The sequence below is a fragment of the Erithacus rubecula genome (genome assembly GCF_903797595.1).
Source record: "Erithacus rubecula genome assembly, chromosome: 11".
Classification (NCBI taxonomy): Eukaryota; Metazoa; Chordata; class Aves; order Passeriformes; family Muscicapidae; genus Erithacus; species Erithacus rubecula.
Genome location: NC_136663.1, coordinates 20,453,428 through 20,473,079, shown reverse-complemented (window position 1 = coordinate 20,473,079; position 19,652 = coordinate 20,453,428). Strand labels below are relative to the sequence as shown.

The 19,652-nt window shown below is 48.1% G+C and overlaps 1 protein-coding gene across 1 annotated transcript; it reads right to left on the bottom strand.

The window, feature by feature from the left end:
• Positions 1 to 494: 494 nt before the first annotated feature.
• THAP4 (THAP domain containing 4) lies at positions 495 to 19,568 on the bottom strand. Its single transcript, XM_079314675.1, is given in 7 exon segments — positions 495 to 828; positions 3,225 to 3,328; positions 4,186 to 4,295; positions 5,591 to 5,750; positions 16,976 to 17,616; positions 17,618 to 18,130; positions 18,980 to 19,568. Coding segments are annotated over 7 exon segments (1,875 nt in total). The 5' UTR covers positions 19,207 to 19,568; the 3' UTR covers positions 495 to 708.
• Positions 19,569 to 19,652: the final 84 nt, after the last annotated feature.

The window sequence follows — 19,652 nt, the reverse complement described above, 5'->3', positions numbered from 1 at the left end:
CTTTGCCTCCCTCATTGCTGAGGGACTTGATGACAGATCTCACCAAGATCAAAGGCTGCATCCTGATCCCAGAGTTGGAAATTGCTGAGATTGAGCCCCACTGTTAGCAGTTTCTCTTGCTTGTTGGCTCATAATTGTGAGCTCTGCACTGACTTCTGCACTGAAAACTGCCCTGACCTCCCACACTGCAGCAATTCCCTCCAAACTGCTGGAAAGTCAACATCAGGGCCTCTGACAGTTTCCTATGCCCTAGAGCAAGATGTAGGTACTCCCTCTTGATAATTAAGCCAAGATTCACTGGACAGTTTCATTTTGGAGTTCTCAGGGTCTTTCCCTGAAGTGCAAATCCATTCCAGAACCTGCAGCTCCCCCAAAGTTATCCAGGCTGTCCAAGAGTTTGGATCTCCAACCCAACATCTACTAATGAACAGGCAGCACAAAACCCCTCTGTGAGCACTGCACACCACCCTGCAGTCACACCAAAGACACAGCCATAAAAATAAAAGCTTTTTATTTATTTTTTTTATATACCATTACAGAAACATCTGAGTAACATTCTCAACAGGACAGGCAGCTCTGGGGCCCAGGGATGAGCACAGGCAGCTGGCTCCAGGGTCTGCCATGCCATGCTCCTGAGCTGCTGCTGCTGCTCTTGGTGCATCATGTCCTGCTCCTTGCCCTTGGTGAGGAGACCTGGCACACCCAGGGTCAGGGTGTCACCTTCTTGTAGGTGATGTGGAAGTGCTGAGTCATGGGCTGAGTAGTGGTTGCCATTGAGACAGTTTGTTCGAGTTTCCCATCAGAATTGAGCCTGAATTTTCTGGTGATCTAAACCAGGAGTAGGAAAAGAAAGAAGGAAATCAAGCAATGAGTGTTCACAAGCTGAATCCCTTACCTGTGCTTTCTTCCCTCTGCCATCCACATGCCTGCTGTCAGTCACAACCAAGGAGGGATATCCTCACTACAGCAGGCACAATACCAGCTCCAAGACCATTATCCATGGAACAAGGCAGGTTCACAGAATTAACTAAGTTGGAAAAGATCCTTGAGACCATCAAGCCCAGCCTCTGACCTAATACCACCTAATTAACTAAACCATGGCACTGAGTACCACATCCAGGCTTTGCTTGAACACCTCCACCTCCTCCCTGGGCAGCCCATTCCAGTGCCTGATCATGCTTTCTGAATTTTTTCATCATGTCCAGCCTAAACTTCCTCTGGTGCAGCTTAAGACTGTATCCTATTGCCCTGCCACTGTTTGCCTGGTAGAATCCTTACCTGGCTATAACCTCCTTTCAGGGAGTTGCAGAATGTGATGAGGTCTCCCCTGAGTCTCCTCTTCTCCAGGCTAAACACTCCCAGCTCCCTCATCCCCCTAGGATGGATCCCATCTGGTCCCATACACCTGTGAGCATGAGTGGCTCAGCAGGGCTCTAACTGCTTCCTCCTGGATTGCAGGGGGACTGTTCTGTTCCCTGTCATTATCTATCCACTCTGGAGGCCAACTGTCCTGAGGATGACCTGTCTTCCTGTAGAAAACTGAGGCAAAGAAGGTGTTAAGTACCTCTGCCTTTTCCTCATCTTCAGTTGCTATATTCCCCCTGCATCCAAAAAAGAATGGAGGTCCCTGCCCCTCCTCATCCATGAGGGAACATTGCCATCAAATTTTGTTAAGCTGTGCTTTCACAAATTTGTATTGAATCTACATTGGTAGCACCTTTAAAGGTGATTCTTCAAGCAATCTAAACTGCTCATGACAAAGCTTGGTGCAGGAAATGGGCATTCCTGCCTCAGTGACATCCTGAATCACTTTGCACCAGGAATGCAACAACATGGTGAAGTTTTCTCAAAATGAGCAACTACAGCAGCAGCACACACATCCTGCTCACAAACCTGTGGCCTCTTTGTTTTCACAGGCAATTTAAGCTGTTTTTGAAGGAGAAAAGGCTCTAAGACTCGGTTTCCTGACAATCCCTCTCATTCCACACCCTCCTTCACCACAAGGCCTCCCAGATACTCACTAGGACCAGTCCCTGGGCCTGAGCTTCCCACAGATGCCAGATGAGCACAGGCCTCCAGCCTGAGCTTCCTTCTTCCAGCCAAAGCCAGCCTTGGAGCCCTCAGCTAAGAAAATATCTGCTGGCTTTCTCTCCCCCTGCCAGTCTATCTGCCCACAGCTCAGGCAGAGACTCAAAGAGGACAGTCCTTTTTACTTAAATGTTTGCAATTAAGAGCTCTGTTCCCTGCTGACATCCACAGTATCTAATGGCTTTACTTCTGCTACAGGATGAGACAATGCAACTGTTCCTGGGAAAGGGGAAACCCAATAACTGAAAACATGCATTGAAAGGCAGGGGAGTTGGGACTTTCCAAAGTTTGGACACTGTCTGTGTAGGCAAATAAAATTTTTGCCTTAATCTGCACAAACTTGTGCTCCCTGCTGTCTAAGGGTCATTTTTATAGCACAAAAAAAACAGGCTGTGACAGCTTGTTCAGCCTTGCTGTCTCTCAGCTGTGCTCAGCCATGACAGCTTCAGATGTGACAGTGACACTTCCAGAGGTGACCTCAGGATGCCACACTGACCCCAGCAGTGCCACTGTACTCACATCTGGCTGTACCCCTACCAGCTGTATCAATAAACCCTCACTACACACACAAAAAATGTCAAACCCCCAAAAGCAGCCAGCCAAAGGTGGAGCTGACAGCAAGTGCCAGCCCTGCCCTGCAGCCACAGATGGGAAAAGAGCCCAGAGCAAGGTCTGAATGCTCTGAAAAGCAACAGAGCAAGATCTGCAGGTGTTCCTGAAATAGCCTCATGAGGCCCAGTACTGACCACACCTTAAATGTGCATCCTCATATTGCATCAATCCAGAAAAACCAGCATTAATAACTAATCCCACTGCCATAAAAGGGTATTTAGCCAAGACTTTCCTATTTTGTTCCCTAAGGATCTGCTAGTGGCCACTTTGGAGACAGGATTCTGGGTTAGCTGGTCTGATCCAGCTTGTCAGTTTTCATCACAATGATCCCTCTGGGTCTCATAATGTACAAAATCTCTTCTGAAGGCTCTTACAGAAAGAATAAGCCAGGATGCCAATGCAGTATTTCCAAGAACTCCTGATGGCACTCTGTAATTAAAGCATGCTAAATAACATATCCTCTCAACCAGACTCCTTCTGGGCCAAGCAATGCCATGGGAATGGCTCACTCTGTGTGCACTCACCTGCTCTACATGGGGCTTCTTGGCAAAGGAGATCCTGGCTATGGAGTGAGAAGCTATAGACAGCTCTTGTCCATTCACCTCCCCTTCCTCCACCTCCACCAGACCTAGAGAAAAGCAAGGGCATACATATTATTAAGTTACAAAGGTTATTTAAGCATGTCACAATTATTATTTTGGCCTCTCAGTACTTAAAAAAGAGGAAGAGGGAATTTTTACACATTCACATAAGGACAGGACAAGGAAAAAAATTTTAATCTCTAAGAGTAGAAATTTAGGTTAGATATTAGGAAGAAGTTCCTCCCTGTGGGGGTGGTGAGGCCCTGGCACAGTTGCCCAGAGAAGCTGTGGCTGCTCCATCTCTAGAAGTATTCAAAGTCAAGTTGGACAGGGTTTGGAATAACCTGGTCTAGTGGAAGGTGTCTCTGACCATAGCAGGAAGTGGAATGAGATGGGCTTTAAGGCTCATTCCAACCCAAACCATTCCATGCTCTATTAGGCTACTTAAGAGACCAGCATTCCCTGTGAAGAATGGTTTTATTTGCCCTAGCACTATTGAGAACTGCAGATCCACACAACCTCAGACATGGAATGCTGCTCACAAAAATCCAGCCAGGCTTATTCACACCACGTGGGATGAGTATCACAACACAACTGACACTCTTCCCTTCAGCACCTGTCAATTTAGATGCAAATGTAAGCATCAACTGGGGTTTAACACTTTCACTTGTAATAACTGAGATGTGGTTCTCTCTCATTCAGTCCCTGTAAGGTAAGAAGTTCCAAGGTGCTACATCCACACACTGGGAGGTTTTCCTAGTTTAGGAACCAGCAGCAAAGAGCAGCGATTCCGGCAGAGAAAACCAATTCAATAGAACTTCGAGAGCTGCAAGAACTTCCTGAAAAAATGATGCCCAGCAGGGCAAGGAGCTCCTCTCTCCCCAGTGTGGGATGAGGTGTGTACCTGTGTTCTGGGCACTGATGAAGGCCACCTTGTTAGTGTCAGGTTTGAGGCGGATGAAGCCACATTCCCGGTGCATGGGCTTCCTGGTGTCCGGGTGGAAGGCGTTGAACCTGAGGGGAAATCACAAAGCCTGATGTGTTTGGCACTCCACTGACATTTTTTGGCATGGTTTCCTCTTGTTTAACCACATTAGAAAAGTAAAAGACTGACAAGACTTCACAGCTGAGAGATGTAAACCTAGAAAACTAGTTGCTTTACAGACACAGCTATTCCTTAGAGCTAGAGTTAAATCTTTAAGTTGAAACTTTAAGATTTTCCCTGGGTCTTTCTAATAACTAGCTTAGAAACCCCTCAGGAATTCAGATGTTTCACAGATGTCAAAGCCACATGTGTCTCAAAAACTTCTTTTTCTCAAATAAATATTTGGACTTATTGTATCATCTTTATTTAGCTTTCACACCTGGCAAAAGTTTTTTTTCTGTATATGTCTTGCTGTAGAAAGCAACAGAGCAGACATATTTCTCCCATCACCCCCTTCAAAAAGACAAAAAGTTCAGATCAGACTCTTATTTATTCTTCAGGAGACCTTAAGAACTGTAGGTTTGGTCACCCATAACATGAGTGACTATACCAAAGGAGAAAAAAACTTAAATCAGGCAGCTTTCAGTGCCTGGAGCATTTAAGGGATACAGGGACTATCTTTTAAGAGCCACTGCTCCAGGAGCCAGGAAAGCACAGGATACCTGTCCTCCAGGACTGCTGCCTATTTTCCTGATGCTTCCTACAGCTCAACAGTTCACAGCTGTGTAACTCCTTGGCACAAAGAAAAGGAGGGAAAAAAAAAAAAAAGTAACTCAAGCAACTGTTCACAAGCTGGAGAGGGAGATGCAGTCATAGCAAGGCTGTCAGAGCTTTGTTTCTTTTGGAAATCAGAATACAGCAGTCACAGGCTGAGCTGGCAGCTCCATCACACTCCAGGAACACAGGGCATCTCTCACACAGCACTTCCATCTTGTAACTCCTCTCTTCTTGGTTTTCAAAGTCACACACTTTCCAACTCACCCCTCCCAAAGGAACACTGGAGCACTACTGAGCAGTAGGCAACTTGTCACTTCCCTCCCTCTGGATTTCTTTTGATTTGTCTTAGAGCAACCACTTGCAGCCAAAGCAAGTGGTTAAGCTACCTGCCTCCTATCCCATATGGTTTGATAAGCATTAATTATTGTCAGATTTTCACAGTGGTGAAGAATGAAAGTCATTCAGTCACGTACCACAACACCATCTCATTTGGTAGGTAAAAATTTATGTACTTTGCCATTGGAAAAGAAACCCAACTAACAAATCACCCTGGAGCTATGCCTGCTCCAGTCCAGCAGCTGCTGCCAACACAGAGCCCTGCACTCACGAGAAGTTGAGCATGGGCTGCCCCACATGAGAGATGTGCACTTCCTCCAGGTACTGGAAGGGCTTCATTGTAGGGAAGGTAACGTCTCCTGGGGGGTCTGAGAGCCAGGTGCCCAGCATCCAGGACAGGGGTTCCATCACAGGGTTCAGCTGGGGAGTCTCTGTGGAGCAAAAGAAAGAAGGAAAAAAACTGTGAGCACTGCAGGTTGTTGTGAGCTGCCTCCAGCTGGCTGGAGGTGAATGTAAAACACCTCAGAAATGGCTCAACACCACAGCAATGGTTTTCTTCAGAGCAGTGCCAGCTCCAAGGTGGGAGATGGGGAACAATGAACACTCATGGGAAGTGGGTCTGTTTCCAAACAAGCTCTTAGCCATACATACAGCACTCCTGCAGGTGGTCCATTTCTGACTCCTCTCTGTAGCTTGATCTGAAAGAAAAGCCCCCTCCCACCTGCATGCAGGGAAGATGATGACTGAAACCTCAGCATAAAGAATAATCATTAAATGATAATGAAACCTCTAATGCTCTGAGCTAATCCTTCTCTAGCACTGAGTACATACTGTTCCTGTTTGTTTCACAGGCCAAGAAAATGAGCCCTCATTTTAAATTAAAATCAGGCTGTGTACATATTCAAGATCAAAGTTTGGCTATAATATTTTTTAAGAGGTTAACAATGGCCTGAAGTTGTACAAAGACATAAGCAAGGATAATTCAGAAGCTGTTCTACTAAGGCTCTGGACTAAGACAAACATTTTAAAAACACTTGGGTACCTGTAAGGTAAAGAGCAAATGGAAAAGAAAGATACTTCCCTTTGTCACTGCAGTTATGAAAAAGCAACCAAGATCTGTTTCACAAAGTTGTAACTTCTTTAATAAATCATTTTACAGAATCACAGAATAAGCTGAGCTGGAAGGAACACACAAGGATCATCAAGCCCAACACCTGCCCCTGTGCAGGACCATCCCAAAGAGTCACACCATGTGCCTGAGAGCATTGTCCAAATGCTTCCTGAACTCAGCCTTGGTGCTGTAGGAAAGTTTTGATAAACAGTTTTGCATTTTACTTTCAGAGGTGCTACCTGAAAAAAAAATACATCAGGAAAATGGAGACAGACAATTTAGAGCCATGTGAAGAGCAGAGCAGATCCATTACTAAGGTGTAAGTATGGAAAGCAAAATATCACCTGTGGGATGTTGGGAAAGATGGCTTCCCACACAAATGGGGTGCCTGCTACTCTCAGTAGTCTGTTATGCAGACAAAGATGACTGAATTAAGCTTAAAGCATGTCCTCCTCCCCCTCATGGGATAAATATCTCATACTGGCAAGGTGGGTGTTCCAGGGGGGTGTTTTCACACCTAGTGAGATCAGGAATACAAGAACAAGCTGCCTGTCTGTCTGGTCTAAAAGGCACAGACTCAACTGCAGGGAGAAATCACAACTTAAAAAGAGTAAGGCTGTGGCCAAAATTTGCTTGACCAGTCTGACTTTCACTGTGCTCCTTATGAAATGCCAGGATAAAAGACTGAGCAAGGAGGAAGGACAGTCCACACCTGAAATGCCAAAGGAGAAGGAAGAGCAGCTTTCCTGGGTAAAAGAGACCACTTGTGGTAATCATCCTCCCACAGCAGCAGGGTTTAAAAGCCAGCAAAGTGCTGCTGCTTGCTTTGCTTTATCCTGAAGTATTTTGCAAGGGAAGCAACAAGAGGAAACATGAGAGCTCACTAGTAAGTTGGTGATAAAGGTCTAGAGCACCAGAGCTACGTTCTGTAGCACATCCTGTCAGACTGTGCAGTCCCCAGCAGCTTGCCCAGGACATGGAAGGGGTTCTCACAATCCATACAGCAGTGCCAGTGTGTTGGACAGTAACTCCTTGTACTCACCTTCTCAACTCCATGAGGAGAGCACACAGTTCTGTGGGGAAGGAGTGCACTACTCCTCCCTCCAGCTGATTCACTCTCTGCTGCATTTCTTTCCAAGCTGTTTGCAGGCTCATCTCCCATGATGGAAGTGAAAAGCAAAGCTTAGGAAAAGCTGCAGGAGCCTGCAGCCTGGGCTGCTGCTGCCCTCTCCTGGGTCAGCATCCCAGGAGCAGGACAGTTTCTGTCACCACAGTGCTTGCATAGAGCACTTCCTTTTCTTCTCAGGAAAAGTATCAAAACAACAGATGAAAGGACTGGCTTTAGCCATTCCCACTCTTTAGATTTGATTCTAAACCAAGAGAAGCCAAGAGATCATTCCCAGCAGCCCCAGCTTGATCCCACTGCCTTCCTGTGCAGTGTCCAGCCTGGCTGGAGGTGCCTGACCCAGTGAGCTGGTCACACTTCCAAAGAGCTGGAATTCCAGCAGCTGAATAGTAAGATGTAACTGTACATCCTGGAGTCTCTGGAACATGGGCAAACAACATGGCCAAGTGATCATTATAACTATTCTAAACTACCTAGATGGCTGCAAAGCTGAAGAGTTCTTTAGTTCTTGCATGGCTTGGAAGAGATGAGAACAGCAGTGAATAAGGACCAGGGACTCAGTGAAGTAAGTACAGACACCCTGATCTCATCCCATCAGTGCTGCTCTCTGACTGCTGGACTAACACTTTTTTCCTTCATGGAAAGGCTGGAAGGCTGGGCTAGAAGAGTGGAAAAGCAAGAGAGAAGGCAAACAGGAGAGAGTCTGATTGAACCACCCCAAAAATACCAGCCACTTGAAAAGAAAATTGCTTTTTTATGTCACAGTTGGGGCAGCTAAATGCAAGACTATTGTAGCAAAAAGAAGTTCTTTGCTGAGCTGCTTTGTTTCCAATTTCAGGTTTATAGATACAGTCACTCTCAAAAGAAATTCCTCTGACACTGATGAAGGAGCCTGTACACTCCTTTTTTAAAGGTCTAAACTCCTGGCACATCATTTTTACAAAAAATCCAGTAATGTGGCTTAAAAGGTAAGTGTATGATGATATCAAGAATACAAATGACATCTGAGAAGCTGCAGCACAAGAGACTCTGGTCACCCTTCTGCATGCTTAAAGCTTCACACCCAAAGAGGGTGATTAATGCTGATTCTCTTGCATTCATATGCACAGTTCCTCTTTTACCTACTAGCAGGGAAGCTCTCTCTGTATCCTCTTTTTTAACAAGGACATCCCTACCTTCTCCTACACTTTCTGGAAGCCATTAGGGAGCCAGCATCCCCAAGACCCCATTCCTCTACAACCATGGAAGGGTTGGAAGAAGATGAGCTTTAAGGTCCCTTCAACCCAAACCATCCTGTGGTTCTACAAAATCTCACTGAAATCAGCCATGGCACTCAGGAGTTGTAACAGTTTGGGAGACAAAACCACACACCATAAGCAACCTGATCACCTTGATCTCTTTCCTTCAGGAAGCCACTCAGGCCACTGACCACACAGGTCAGGTCCATTCACCACCTGACCCCATTCCATCCCTCCAAACTCACAGATACACTGCTGCTACATCTTTTCCATGCCTGGAGAGTTCACAAGTCAAATCCCACCCCGCATTGGAACACAGTCAGCCTGGAACTGGCTGCCCAGGCTTTGCAACAGGAGATCCTGAGTTCTCTCTGCCTTGAGACAAAGCAGAGAGAGCAGCTGGACAGCCCCCTCGGGCCATGTCTACACAGCTGGCGTGGCTCTCAAGTGGGATTCCTGGCACAGAAAGCTACACTGGCACAAATTCCTACACAGCTTTATCAGTAAAGTGGCCAGCTGGTTGCTAACAAGGCACCTAACCTATTTCCTTGAGCTGGGGAACACTTCTGCAGAAAACTTGAGGAAAGAAAAAACCATACAAACAATAAGAACAACAACAAAACCCACCAAAAAAACCCCCAAAACAGAATCTCTGTGGGGTCTGCACTGCACTGGGCAGTTCTTCCTACAGCACAGTTGCTCACTGGGTTTAAATCATCACCTAGATTCTGGTAATTAAGGAGCATCCTCCCTCAGCATATTCTGTCCATATTTAAGAACAGAAGGTGGCTTTATACTCTGCTGCTCTGTCTTGAGAGTTGCATCCCTTCAGGCACTTTGCTGATGCTCTCCCCAGCAAACCAGTAAAACATTCCTGGCACAGATGTGCTCCAGCTCCATCACAGAATATCCTTGGAAGGGACCTGTCAGGATTGGGTCCACCAGAACCCCAAGAATGACACCATGTGCTGGAGAGCATTGACTGAACACTTCTTGAACTCAGGCAGGCTTGGTGCTGTGACCTCTTCCTTGGGGAGCTGTTAAAATGCCCAACCACCCTCTGAATTAAAAATCTTTTCCTGGTATCTGACCTAAACCTCCCCAGCTCAGCTTCATACCATTTCCTTGAGTCCTGTCCCTGGCCAAGGGAGGGAAGAGATCAATACCTGCCCCCCCACTTCCCTGTGAGAGGATGTTAAGAGCACAGTGAGGTCTGACCTCAGTCTCCTCCTCTCCAGCTTGAACAAACCAAGTGCCCTCAGCCACTCCTCATGGACCCTTCCCCATCTTCATGGCCTCCTCTGGACACTCTCCAATACCTTAATGTCTTTTTTATACTGTGGTGCCCCAAGCTGCCCCCAGGCCTCGAGGTGAGGTCACCCCAGCACAGAGCAGAGTGGGACAATGCAGGGATGTCCCTCCTGGCTGCCAGGACACTGGTGACCCATATTGCCATGGACCAGGACCCCAGGTCCCTTCCCACAGCTGGTCTCCAGCCCTAACCCTAAGCCAGTCCATACACACAGCCAGGGCTGCCCTGTCCTAGGTGCAGAATCCAGCAGTTGCCCTTTTTAAACCCCACACAGCTGCTGTCTATCTCTTATTTTTCAAGGTCTCTCTGCCCTTGAGGGAGGTGACAGCTCCTCCCAGCTTGGTGATGGCTGTGAACTCACTAAGTATTCCTTCAAGTCCTGTGTCCAAGTTGTCAATGAGGATGTTGAAGAGAACAGGGCCAAGGATGGAGACCTGTGGAACCCCACCAGAGACCAGTACCAGGCTGGTGTCACCCCAGTCACTGTCACCTCTTGTGCCTGACCCATGAGCCAGCTCCTCACTCATAACAGTTTTCCAGCTGTGAACTGCACATTTTGTCCAGAAGGATCCTGTAAGAGACAGTATCAAAAGCTTTGCTGCAGTCCATAAAGATTCCACCTCCCAGCTTTCCTGGATCAACCAGGCAGGTTACCCTGACAAAGAAGGAAATCAGGTTTAACAAGCAGGACTGTCCCCTCAGGAAGCTGTGCTGGCTGTGACTAATGCCTGCATTGTCCTCTAGGTGCTTTTCAAGACTTCCCAGAATAATCTTTTCCATGATTTTACCAGGAACTGAATTGGGAATGACAGGTCTGCTGTCTCTGGAACTCTCCTAAAAAATCAGGGCAACACTCACCAGCTTCCAGAAAACCTCTGTGAATTCCCAAGACTGCTGAAAAATCAACCATCCAGAGAGGCATTGTAATGACATCAGCAGCTCCTGCACAACTTCTAGAAGTTTGATCATTCTCACAGTCATGGTCCTCCAGTTCATGACACTGAGACTCATCACCCATTTGAAGACAGAGGCAAAGAAAGCATTAAACATCTTTGCCTTGTCCCTGTTTGTGAGGTGACCATCCTCATCCTGAAAAGGGGCAATGTTATTTCTAAACTGCTTTTTGCCATTTATATATTTGAAAAAAAATAATTTATTGTTCTCTGCAGTTCTGGCAGCTTCAATTCCAATTCAGCTTTTTCTGTATGAATTTTCTGACAACAGTGGGGAGCAGCATCTCTGTGTTATTCCCACATCACCTGACCTTGCTTCCACTGGGCACACACCTTCCTTTTCCATCTTATTTCCAAGAGAAATCTCTGGTCAGCCAAACCAGCCTTCTGCCTCACCTGATTGACTTCTGGAATTTAGGAATTGCTATTCCTGTGCCCTTAGGGGATGATGTTTAAAAGTAACCAGCACTGATGGACTCCAGCACCTGAAGAAACATTTCCCAGGGGCCCTTACTCACTAATTCCCTGAGCAGCCTGAGGTCTGCTCTCCTCATAGCCAGAGCTGAGGTTTTTCTGGCACTTTTCCTCCTGTCACAAGAAATTTTAAACTTGATGGCTCTGTGGCCAAGTTGGCCCCAGTGTTCACTGTGCTCATGAGATCCTCTCTGATGACAAGCAGGAGATCAAGATCATCCTTCCAAGTCAGCTTCCTGAGGACCTGTTCCCTAAAGTTGTCATGCAGGTGTTTTAGGAACCTTCTGGCCCGGGTTGTACCAGCTGTGTGATGCTCCCAGTTAATTTCTGGCAGGTTGAAATCCCCTGGGGCAGTTGACTTGGAATCGTCCTTTAGTCCCTCAAGGAATAATTACCAGTGTCATCATCCTGTCTGGGAGGTCCAGAGTAGACTCCCACAGTGAAATCTGCATTATTTGTTTGCCTCTTGATACTTATCCAAAGGCTCTCAACTGTGCCATTGCCAGCTGGGAGCTCCAGACACTCCAACCCTTCTATTCCATACAGTGCCACCCCTCTGCCTTCTCTAGCCCTCCTGAAGAGCCTGGAACTTTCCATCAGGGCAATCCAGTCCAGGGAAAACTCCCACCAGGTTTCACTTATGCCAGTGATGTCAGATCTCTGTGGCTGGGCCAAAGCTTTGAGCTCCTAACTGGTGCCTCAAGCTGGTGTATTAATGCAGAGACATTTCTGGTGTGGTACATTATAGCCAGAACCTGGTGAAGCAGGTTGAGGGACCCCATCATGCTCCTTTCCTCAACTTTAGGCACTCCAGCCCATTGCTCATCACTGGTGACCCTGTCTTTGTCCCTTTCCCAGCTAGTTTAAGGATCTATCAACAAACCCTACCAGCTCCTGTGCTAGAACTCTTTCTTCCCAAGAAAGATGCATCCCACCAGGTGACAGCCAAGCAGCTGTTGAACAGATCATCTCATCTCTGCTCCAAAAGTTGGTTATATTCACAAATGTTCATGCTATAGACTCAGTAATTAATTTCATAGCCAAGTGCCAAGGTGGTAATGCTCCAGTGCCTGTAATCACTGCCAGACTTCTGCTTTACAAAACACAGAGAAAATATTTTTTAAATTATACTCTGTTATGAGAAACCAAACACCCTACCTGAGCTCAGGCTGACTTTCTCTGGAGTTTTCCTTACTTTGCTGTTTCATTGCTTCCTAGCTGCAAGCTGGGTTTTTGTTGTGACTCATTGCCGACTCGCTGCAAAATTAAATGCTTAATGCACAAACTCTATAGACTATTAGGCAAAAAAAAAAAAAAAAAAAAAAAAAACCCTGGAAAGAACAAGACCATCCCACTGAAAATAAAATGAAAAAAAACAACAGCAGTGCAAAAAGTTTTGTTTCCTCCTTTCCAGCTACCTTTCTCTCCAAGGGGGAGGTCAAAGAGCCTCCTTCCTCAACCAAGTCCCAAACTGGTGTACCTGCACACTGCTTGCTCCCAAGCTGAGCACAAAACAATTCACCTCCCACCCAAGTGTTCAGGCCACGGTGAAATGTTACCCAGCCTCTTTCAAGATACCTTCTGCCATGGAGTCAGCCCCACTCTCAGCCTGTGCACACATATTCCTGCTCCTTATCTCCCATTTTCCTTTATAGCTTCCTCATTCTTTGTAATGCTGACCCTACAGACCAGTTTTCTACCCTGGCCGTTTCCATCCTAGACAGGGCATGAAAAAAAATCACAAGCAGCACCTACTGTCTCAGAAAAAAAGCAGTTTTCTTCCAAACTCTAGCTCCAAGTTAACATGCAACTGCCAGGTTAGCAGTGGCTACCCTGGTGGAGGCAATTTTCCTGGCAGCACATCTCTGACTCATTAGACACATTTCATTTTCAAGTTGAACTGGACACCAGCCCATTGCTGGTCCAGTCCTTCTCAGACAGGTGAAAGCACAGCATCTTCAACCATGCACAGCCCCACTTGTCACTGCCAGTGAGGAATGGGATTCTGCTATTCATTTTCTGTAACATGACTGGAATCTGTTGCCATCAAGCTGGGCAACACCACAGACCAGGCCTCAGGACTCCATCTCAGCAGAAAATCACAAATTAAGTGGAATTAAGTACTCCATCCTCCTTCTGCTTGCCCTGAAGTTCATAAACTACGCTTCATTTGCATGTCAAAAGCACAGTAAATGACCCCATTTCTACACTGGCTTTGCACAGATATTCAAAGACAAACCCAAGCCAGATTTCCCACAGATTCCTAGCACATTTCTAACCATTTTTCACATGAACTCATTCTGCAATCTCTCCTGCCTTTAATATGACCTTCACGAGAACAGCCATGCAGTGTGGAAGAGGCTCCTCATACCCCCAAGCAGCAATTCCAAGAGTTTTTACCTCTCTGATGAACACAGAAACTCCAATCCCATAGAATCCTACCTGTGTTTGCTCCATGCCCAGCCATACTCGCAGATATTTTGCTCTTTGCTCTACCTGGATCCCCCCTGCCCCCAGAAAGGCTCTGCGCAGGGTGCTAAGATGGCTATGAGGGAAGTGAGCTCATTTTTTGGGTAAGACACTGATCCTGCTGCCTGCTGGGAGATGTAGTTTTACAACAGGACCCAACTGGGGCACGGCAAGAGCAGGTGGTGCTGTGGAAGGAGCTGCTGGGATGTCCTGTGTGAGCAGAGCTGATGCAGCAGAGCTGTGACACCTTCCTGCAGAATAAGATGGTCAGAGTGACAAAGCACAGTGCTAGAACAGCCATGCCTTCCCCAGGACACATCCCTGGTTGCTTGCTGGCTCCCCCTCATTTCTCCCAGTGCATCCTATCATCCTCCAGAAGCTACATCTAACCCTGCTCACCCACCAGCAGCATTCCTCAGCTTTTGGTCCACGGACCTCATGAGGAAATATTCTCCTACCAAACAAACACCCAAATTCAAAGTTTAGATGGAAAAGGCCACCACAGCAGCTGTTCTGTGCTGGAGACACCCTGGGGCTTCTCCTAAACCAGTCAATCCCCCTGGTAAGGCAGGTTGGGAAACACCACTCAAGCACATCTTCACAGCTGGAGTTGGGAGCCACTTGGCCAGCCTGAGTCACCCAGCCTCAAGCATGGCTGGCAGGCAGCACTCCTGCAGAAACCTGCTCTTCCCAGCCTGCTGCTGCTTGGATGCAGCCAGCAGAAATTTATTTGTCTCATCAGAGGAAAGTATGTGAGAACTAGCACTGAAATGAAGTTCTGCTGAGTGGGTGTGGGCCCAGAGTTCGTTTTTCGTGCTCAGGATTTTGTGGAAACAGCTGAACATGAGGGATGCAGACAGGTAACAACCTGCACAGTCAGTCCAGTCAGGTGCTTATACTCAAGGAAGTGCCTTTAGCAGAAAAAAATATGCAGGCTCAGGTTCACAGTTAAAACCATCACCCCAACCACACATCAGATGAGCTGGGACAACTGAGACACGGCTACTAATAAAGACTATTATTAACCTAATGTGTTACCTGACTCTATTTTTATGAATATGAAAATATTTCTTAGCTCAGCTTTGTATGACAGTAAAGCTCAGTGTCTGGGCATGAACCAGACTCTGCCTGGCAAGCAGCTGGCTGCACTTCATCAGCTCTTTTCACTGCCATAAACTATTACCATGAGCACACAAAAAGAGTTCAAAACAGAAGAGCACCAAGATGAAGCCTAAATAAAAAACAAATAAGGTAGTCAGCCACCAATAAACCCTTTAAAAAAGTTCCCAGCCAAAGAGTTCCATATAAACTTCCCATCATGCCAAGCTACAATTGCCAAAATGGTTCCTTTTCACATGCTGATCTTCAGTTTTGTTAATAAAAGATATAGCAGAATGGGTAATGAATTGGTCAATTCATTAAGAAAAATTGCATTTTCTCTTATAAAATAAAGCATGTAACTCATATCTTAAGAATATCTTCTACAAGAACATAAAATTTTCATTTCTCAAAGGTACATGTATATAAAAACACTAATCTCGGGAAAAAGGAGAAAAATCACAGTGCTTACCAGAATAAAGAAAAAAAATCCTTAAAGATACTTTTTCAGCAATTAGTATCTTAGTGAAGTATTCCAACAAAGGCAGACACCTTTTTAATTCTATATATAAATAAATATTTCATATACATGCATATATATATATGTATGTATATATGAATGAGAACTATGGACCCTAAATACTTATACTAAATGCCCTAACACCACTTCTTCTGCCTTCCAAGGAAGGAAAGGATCAAAGCAAACACAGACATTTGCTCACAAATTGTGACCTTAATGTGCACCATGACATTGTCATATTTGATACCTCCCACCTTGCTTATATTTCCAACATCCTGAGTACTCAGTGCAGCATATGAAATCCAATATCAAAACTATTGCTTATGCCACTGAGGGCAAGAACAGCCTTCCCAGATACCTGCTGCTAGGACAGCTCATTAACACACTAGAAAAAAAATCCACAGGCACACTCCAAAGGAAGAAGGAAAATCCTTACAGGGGCCACTGTCATAAACAAATTAAAATAATCCAGAAAGAAGAGAAAATAAATTCATCAAGAAAGTAATCTGCAACACCACAACCTAAATTCCCATTCCATATCTTGGAAAAGTTAGGGATATAAGAATTAACTTGTGCCACTGAGCAAATTTTTTAATCCATTGGTCTTACACAAGCTCTACTTCTCAGAATGTCCCTTTCTTATACCATGTCTTGAGTTGCAATGCAGGATGTAACAAAAAGTGTGTATTCTATTACCATCCGCTGAAACCATGTGGGGCAGTGTTTTTTATCTTTTCCACAACCCATCCTCCCTCCAGGAGATATCTCCTGTTAATGGGCCATTGAGTCCCACTGCAGGACTGATAAAATTACATCATCCCACTGGGTGATGCTACACCCAGGGAGAGGAGACAAGCATTTCCTACCTAGATAAAAACTGAGATCTGGAACACCAAGGCAGCCCTTACCCACCGGATTCCAGAGGAAAACTGGACCTTTCTACATCATCTCTGGACCTTCAGAGGAAACTGCACCTTCTCCAGGAGCACTGCTCCAGCTGAACCACATCTGCCACTGCAGGAGGATGCAGCCACCATTGAATGGGACTGTACCAACACCCTGACTGACTGACGGGTGTCAGCTTGGATTCTGACTCTGGCAGGGTTTTGCTGCTTTGTATTACTGTATTTTTATTTTAGGTTTCCTAGTAAACAATGGTTATTCCTATTCCCATATCTTTGCCTGAGAGCTCTTTAACTTCCTAATTATCATTGCTCTTGCCTTCCTTAGCAGACACCTGTCCTTCAAACCAAGACAACATCTTTTCGCCATCACAACTTTACAACCTCCAGCTCAAATGGACTCAGAAAACAGGGAATTCCACCTCAGAGCTCAGCACCCCTGGCAATACTGACCACAGTCCTGGGGTATCAGGCTGTTCAAGTAAGGGAAACTGTTGCGCTGCATCTCATCCAGCTTCTCCTTCAGCTTCCTGACTTGGCTGTCAGAGCGGCTGATCCTCTGCCTCAGCAGCTTCAGCTCCCCGTTCTTCTTCTCCACCTGCTCGCGCAGGCAGCACACCTGGCTCTTGCTCTGGCGGGAGGAGAAGCAGTACGAGTGCAGCGAGTCGATGAGCTTGCAGGCCCCCGAGGCCGACATGATCACCTCGTTGATGGACATGGGGTTGGCGTCCGTGTCCCCCTTGCGCCCCAGCACGGCCTCGGCGGCGGGCCGGGGGGTCAGGTCTGCCGGGGAGGCCGACAGGCCCTGCGAGGGTTTCTGGGGGGTGGCCGTGAGGGAGGACGTCGGGGACACTTCTGCCACGGCCTTGTCGTGTCCCAAGAGGTGGCTGCTGCAGCTGGGTTCCACGTCTCTCTTTGGCCTTTTCCTTTCTAGCTGCTCCTTGGGGAGAGAAGGCCTCTCCCTGGCGTGCTTGGAGGAAAAGCTGTACGAGTGCAGGGAGCCGATGAACTTGCAAGCGCCGGAGGCAGGAGGGGTGAAGTCGTCCACCGACACGCCACTCCTGTCCGCCCCCCCAGCTCCCCACACAGCTGCCCCTGGCACAGTCCACAGGGGACCTCTCGGGCTTTTTCTGCCCTCCAGCCTTCGCACCCAAGTGATCCCCTAACGTCCTTCTCCGAGGGCCATCCAGCTGGCTGTGGAGGGCCTCTTCCTCCTTGGACACCGACCCTGTTTCCTCTTGCAGGGCGGCCTCCTCCATCTCTTTCGTCCCTTGCGTCACCATCAAGTCCTGGCCAGAAGACGGGGCCCTCTGCGCTACCTCACCTCCTCCTTCCCGCAGGGCCTCCCCATCCCGCACCCCCACCTTCCTGGCTATTTTCCTTCGGCTCCTGACATAATCCAGCTTGTTGTGCTTCTTCTCCACCAGCTGGAAGATGGTAGGGACAGCGGTGGGCTTCAGCGACCGGTGCCGGTCTTCCAGCCGCTTGAAAAAACTGTCTTTGGTGAAGTGCTCGCTGCAAAGGAAGGAATACTTGGTGGGAGTCCAGTTGTCTCTCTGAACAGCTTTCAGCCACTGAATCAAGCGCTTTGAATCCTTCAGAGGGAATCTAAAACAAGGAACAGACAAAATAAGCTGTATTTTGGAAATCAGAAGGGTCGGTACTTGAAGAATTACAGAACCGTGGAATTGTAGAACTGTTGAGGTTGGAAAAGACCTTTAAGATGACCAAGTCCAAGGTGATGGCTAGGTTTAGGAGATTTTGGGGAAAGTTAGGTCTTGGTAAGTTACGTTCATTTATGAATTAAATTATACTCATTTAAAAATTATTTCACTTTGGCCTGAAATATTTGATAGCTATTCGCTGCATCAACAGCTCCACTCCAAGAAAAAGCGCAGGACTAAAAGGTGTTGTTTCCATTTCCATCAGCAATCGATCCATTATTCTGCTCGGCAGCCCCACGAGGAACAGCCTATCCACAAGGAAGGGGGATGCGACCACCGCCAAAACACCCAGCTCAGCCGACACGCTGTCCAGCGCTGCCTCCGTGACCCGGGCGCTGCTTACACCGGCTGTTTAATAACATTTCATTAGGTGTAGAAATACCTGGAGTGGAAGGAAGCCCCAGAGCAGGGCAGGCAGGCTCCGTTTCCAATGGGACTCCCAGACAGGGACTCACGGCCGCAGCATCCCCAGCAGGGCTGGGCGCAGGACGGGGGGACACGGACCGGGGGAGGTGAGGGCACAGGCCAGCGAGGGCCCGGGCCCCGCGGCGAGGGGCGCCCCGCTGCCCGGCCGGGGCTGCAGGATCCGGGAGCCCCGAGCCGGCTTCCCCCGGGGAAACAAAGGGCAGCGCTGCCGCGGGGGCCCGGCGCGGGGAGCGGGACAGGGGAGCGGGACAGGGGAGCGAGTGGCCCGTCCGTGGCACTCGCGGCGGGCCGGGCGGGCCGCCCTTACCTATGGAAGGAGACGGCGCCGCAACGCGCCTTGCCCTGCCGGTTGGAGCAGTTGACGGCGGCGCAGCAGATCACCATCTCCGACCGTCGCCGCCGCCGCCTTCGGCCGGCCGGGCCCGCCCCGGCCCCCGCCCCGGCCCCGCCGCGCCGCCGTACGGCAAGATGGCGGAGCCGGATCACCCCAGCGCCCCTCGCCGCTGGGGAAGGGGTTTCTGTACGGCACAACATGGCGGCCGCCACATGGCCGCCGCCATTTTGACCGAGGTGCAGCCGTACGGATCAGGGCAGGTGGGGGAAGGGGGAGCTCGCTCACGGCGCCTCTCGCTTGCCTCGTGGGCCCAGCTGGGTGTCCACCTCCCGAGGAGCCAGTCCGTCCGCGGCAGCCGAGCCGTGAAAGTCGTCTCCGAATGGAGCGGGCATGGTGGAGAGGGTTACTCTCACGGGGAACGAGGGGCGGGGCCGGGCCGGCGCCGTACAACATGATGGCGGCGCCCACTTATCACATTATTCCTTAGGTATGCGTGTCACGGGACGCGCCTATCGGCGCTTTACACAAGTAGCGGAGCCCTCAAACTCCTCGCCACCCTCTAGCCCCTGCCCCAGCCCCACCGCCCGTCCGCTGCCTCCCCGATCTCCACTTTGCCTCTCCGTACGGCAACATGGCAGCTCCCTTA